The following is a 5,213-nucleotide window of genomic DNA, read 5'->3' on the forward strand; positions in this document are numbered from 1 at the left end:
AAGTAAGGGATAATGTACATCCAGCCGGTTGTTATCTCAGAATAAACCCCGACAGGGTGATCAGGACTTGTATCAGCCTGAAGGGGTTTATTCTGAGATAACAACCGGCTGGATGTACATTATCCCGCTTATTACACGGCTACTTGTCTCAAGTAAATTAGACACGAAATATTGACTTGAGTTGAAATATTTTATTAGCTCTTACGCAAAGCTTCCGCGAAGAAAAACAGTTCCTAACAAACTGCTGAAAGCCTTTTGAAGTCAGACAATACGAACATTTAAGGCATAATGTTCAGTCCTATCATTAATTACAATAAACAGTTGTTTTTACCATATATGTTGAAATTAATGCTGAAGTCTTCCATTGTAACACGCGGTGGTTAAAGGTCCCATATTGTACGCCTTTCTCTAGTTTTATTTTAGGTTTTGATGTCCTTACGAATATATATTTGCGGTATAAGTACCAAAAACCATCTCAATATATTTTTACAGCTCCTTTCTCAGGAGCTCTGCTGAGAACAGGTCGATTTTGGTCTGTCACTTTATTCCATTGTATGTGGGAATGTACTAAAGTTAATTGTTTTTGGGTTAAAATATTAAATATTATAAGTCAAATCATTGGTAAAGTAATTCCTCTTGATCCCAGGTTGTGTATATTACATATATGTCCTCTGAACTTTAAAATTACCAAACATGAAAGATTGTTGTTAATTCTTTGTTTGCTGGAAGCTAAACGTGTAATTGCATGTTCTTGGAAAAAAGAAGAAAGTCCTGGCGTGTCTCAATGGATAAAGGGGATGACCTCATGCCTTGCCTTAGAAAAGATTACCTATTTTTTGAAAAACAAACTTCATGTATTTTGGTCCATCTGGAAAGTGTTCTATGACTTTTTGGAGAGTCTAGATGGTGACTCTTTTGTGGAATTGATGGACATTGAAAGTATATAGACAAGTATGTTATCGCTGTTTTTTTGTGTGGTTTTTTTTTAAGGTTATTGAGTTATTGTTGAGTTAATTTTTGTATTATTATTATATTTTTGTATTTTTTATTTATATATATATTTTTTATTCAGTTATAATGAAAATTTTTACTGTTGTCTTAACCTGCATGACAATCTTTGAAAATAAAATTGTTGTTCAAAAAAAAAAAGTAAGGGATAATGTACATCCAGCCGGTTGTTATCTCAGAATAAACCCCGACAGGGGGATCAGGACTTGTATCAGCCTGAAGGGGTTTATTCTGAGATAACAACCGGCTGGATGTACATTATCCCGCTTATTACACGGCTACTTGTCTCAAGTAAATTAGACACGCAATATTGACTTGAGTTGAAGCTCTTACGCAAAGCTTCCGCGAAGAAAAACAGTTCCTAACAAACTGCTGAAAGCCTTTTGAAGTCAGACAATACGAACATTTAAGGCATAATGTTCAGTCCTATCATTAATTACAATAAACAGTTGTTTTTACCATATATGTTGAAATTAATGCTGAAGTCTTCCATTGTAACACGCGGTGGTTAAAGGTCCCATATTGTACGCCTTTCTCTAGTTTTATTTTAGGTTTTGATGTCCTTACGAATATATATTTGCGGTATAAGTACCAAAAACCATCTCAATATATTTTTACAGCTCCTTTCTCAGGAGCTCTGCTGAGAACAGGTCGATTTTGGTCTGTCTAATTAATATTCATGAGTCTCTCTTCTGATTGGCCTGTTGTTTTCTGAGTGACGCACGGCCAGGCCAACCACAGGTATTTGTTTTTACCATATATGTTGAAATTAATGCTGAAGTCTTCCATTGTAACACGCGGTGGTTAAGTGTTTTCAGTCACAAGATGGCGCCAGACAGTCAACGATAGCGGAGTGACTCGTTAAGCATATAAGTAGTACCGGTCAAGATAACTCTTAGTACCCGGATGAGCGGTGTGTTATTCAATTTGGCAGTTGTTATCTGGGAGTAACATACCGCTGGATGGCATGATTGACCAATCAGAATCAAGTATTCCACAGAGCCGTGTAATAACTGGAAATATCTTCTGCTTTGAAAAATAAGGTGGATACTGATAGATAGATAGATAAGACAGACAGGCAGTCAGTCAGTCTCTGGCCTAACTGTGTCTTCAGGTCTGACTGCATGAAATCTCATGAGTGATGTACCTGTGGATCAACTGTGTCTCCCAGCATCCTCTCGATCATCTGACTGATCTTACTGAATGTTGGTCTCTCAGCGGCTTCCAGGTTCCAGCACATCTCCATGATGGTGTACCTGAACACAACATCATTTGATTTACTATTACAAAACCTCAATCACATTCACCGCAAAACCAAAAGAAGAAATAGGAATTGTTTATGGAAAACGAAGCCTCTGTTTTTACGAGCATTATGAGTTGTTGCATTAAGCATCATGTTAAGCACATCTCATTAAGCACATTTATTACTTGACATAAACTGTAAAGTATGAGCATCATAGCAATATGTTATATCGCCTTGATTTGTTATGATCAAATACAGTAGTTTTTCTTTATTGCCATTTTAATCGACTATCCCTCTTAATGGTGCATTACTATATTACTATAAACTAAAACCATTAAAATACTAATTTTTTATTTCATTACTTATAAGAAATAAAATATAGAAATAAACTTTAACCTTTTTTTATTTCTCATTTTGATTTAGTTTAACTTGATGTACTAAAATAACTAAAACTGAAATAAAAATGAATAAAAACTGCATTGACATTTAAAAAAAACTAATAAAAATGTCAAAAACAACAAAAATTACTAAAACTAATTACTAAATTAATTAAATTACTCAAATCAAAATGAAAACAAAATATGTAAATTTAAAATTATTATTTATTTATATAATATATATATATATATATATATATATATATATATTTTCACAGATTTTTCCTTTGTATTTTGAGGTAAAATGTGGCCTATTTCTCATAACAGGGGTTTTTGTAGTGAGCTGAGCGTAGCGTGACTAAACACTCGATTTCTGTTATTTGGTCACATTGTATTTTGCATGCAACTTTCCTGCAGCGTGAACTGAAGCAATAATCACACCCTCTTCTAGTTTTGTAACAAAATATTTAAAATAAACAACATACAGTATTATCACCATGTTTCAGATTCACTCTTTATAGTTTTATTAGTTGTTTTAAAGCACCGAAGCACCTAATTGAGATGCTCAATGAAAAATACTGCTTGGATTTTTTATTTTTAATAATCTTACAGTATTTTTAAACCAGTGGAACAACTGGGGTAAAATAGTGATGGTTTGTGAATCTTTACTCTGTTAACCTCATGCAGAGATACTTGAGTTCAGTAAAGTCGCTGCAGAGAGAGAGCCGTTAGGATGAAGCTGAGAGGACGAGCATGAAATGTGTGGAAAATCAAAGCCTCGCTGTCAGATCATGTGTTTAACAAGCAGAACTAAAGATCTGAGCAGAACAACAAAAAAAGCAGCAGAAACGGAGCGAGACGCAGGATCTGAATCAGAGCCGCCCATCAGTCAACATCAGACCCTGTTGACTTGCATGAGAACTCATAATCTCATGCTATTTTTCTATTTGTGTGATTTGTTTAGCGCTGAGTCTCTAGAAAGATTCATATGTGTCATGTTGTCCTGAGAATAAAACTTATATACAGTATATAGACATTTTAAAAAAGATTTTAAAACATTTTAAAAACGCAACAAAATACTAAAACTGAAATAATAATTAATAAAATCTATACAGATATATTTTTGAAAAACCTGATAAAATTACAAAAACACACAAAAAAAACTTAAATAAAAATACTAAAACCTATATAGACATTAAAAACTGATAAAATGTCAAAAACACAAATGACGCCAATCAAAAGATCCATCGGACTTGGGTACGTATCAGTCTTTGCTTTCATCTTTCTCTGTTGAAGTCCATACTGCCAAATCTTTGTATCTCCACAACAAGATCAACAGCGCTTCATACACACGTAATCTCTTTAAAACATTCAATTCTCTCCTCTGTCCCCCTCGTCCACCTCCCACCACTCACCACCCACCAATGATTTTGTTATATTCTTTACAGACAAAACTAAAACCATCAGCAGTCAGTTCTCAGCTCCAGTGTGGAAAATCAAAGCCTCGCTGTCAGATCATGTGTTTAACAAGCAGAACTAAAGATCTGAGCAGAACAACAAAAAAAGCAGCAGAAACGGAGCGAGACGCAGGATCTGAATCAGAGCCGCCCATCAGTCAACATCAGACCCTGTTGACTTGCATGAGAACTCATAATCTCATGCTATTTTTCTATTTGTGTGATTTGTTTAGCGCTGAGTCTCTAGAAAGATTCATATGTGTCATGTTGTCATGAGAATAAAACTACATACTACATATGATAAAGATTTGGACAAACTTGACTACTGATGTTTCAAAACCTTTTCATCTAAAAGTTCCTGCTTAAATGCTTGAATTTAGCTTTGGAGACAAATACATTTTGGTTATAAATGCAAAATGAAATATACAGATAAAAACAAAAACAAAAACAAACTGAAATAAAATATAATATTTTTAAACAAACTTATTTTATTTCAACTAGTTGCCAAGGCAACATTATTAATTTTCAATTTAATTGTTGTACTAAAATAACTAAAACTTAACCTGAAATAAAAATTAATAATAAGTGTATATACATATGAAAAAAACTGAAAGAAATTACAAAAATAATTCATCTTTCTCTGTTGAAGTCCATACTGCCAAATCTTTGTATCTCCACAACAAGATCAACAGCGCTTCATACACACGTAATCTCTTTAAAACATTCAATTCTCTCCTCTGTCCCCCTCGTCCACCTCCCACCACTCACCACCCACCAATGATTTTGTTATATTCTTTACAGACAAAACTAAAACCATCAGCAGTCAGTTCTCAGCTCCATGCACACAGGAACCCAAACCAACCACATCCACTGCTAAAAGAGAGAGAGCTATCTAAAGCACATCAACTTCTCCATATACACTACATCATACAGGCACATGGTTTCTCCTACAATTGCTGTGTTGATGACACACAGCTCTATCTTTCATTTCAACCAGATGATCCAACAGTAGCTGCACGGATCTCAGGCTGCCTGGCAAACATCTCGGCATGGATGAAGGAACATCACCTGCAGCTCAACCTGGCAAAGACTGAGCTTCTCGTCTTCCCTGCCACTCCAACTCTACAG

At 34.6% G+C, this 5,213-nt stretch overlaps 1 protein-coding gene across 1 annotated transcript in view; it reads right to left on the reverse strand.

Moving 5' to 3' along the window:
* Nucleotides 1-5,213, reverse strand: part of LOC107747126 (macrophage colony-stimulating factor 1 receptor-like) — a 34,373-nt gene that overhangs the window by 3,043 nt on the left and 26,117 nt on the right. The window contains 1 exon segment of the mRNA XM_016561552.1: nucleotides 2,156-2,264. Coding sequence (XP_016417038.1) covers nucleotides 2,156-2,264 — 109 coding nt within the window.

The sequence above is a fragment of the Sinocyclocheilus rhinocerous genome, unplaced genomic scaffold (genome assembly GCF_001515625.1).
Source record: "Sinocyclocheilus rhinocerous isolate Xijiao unplaced genomic scaffold, SAMN03320098_v1.1 scaffold168, whole genome shotgun sequence".
Classification (NCBI taxonomy): domain Eukaryota; kingdom Metazoa; phylum Chordata; class Actinopteri; order Cypriniformes; family Cyprinidae; genus Sinocyclocheilus; species Sinocyclocheilus rhinocerous.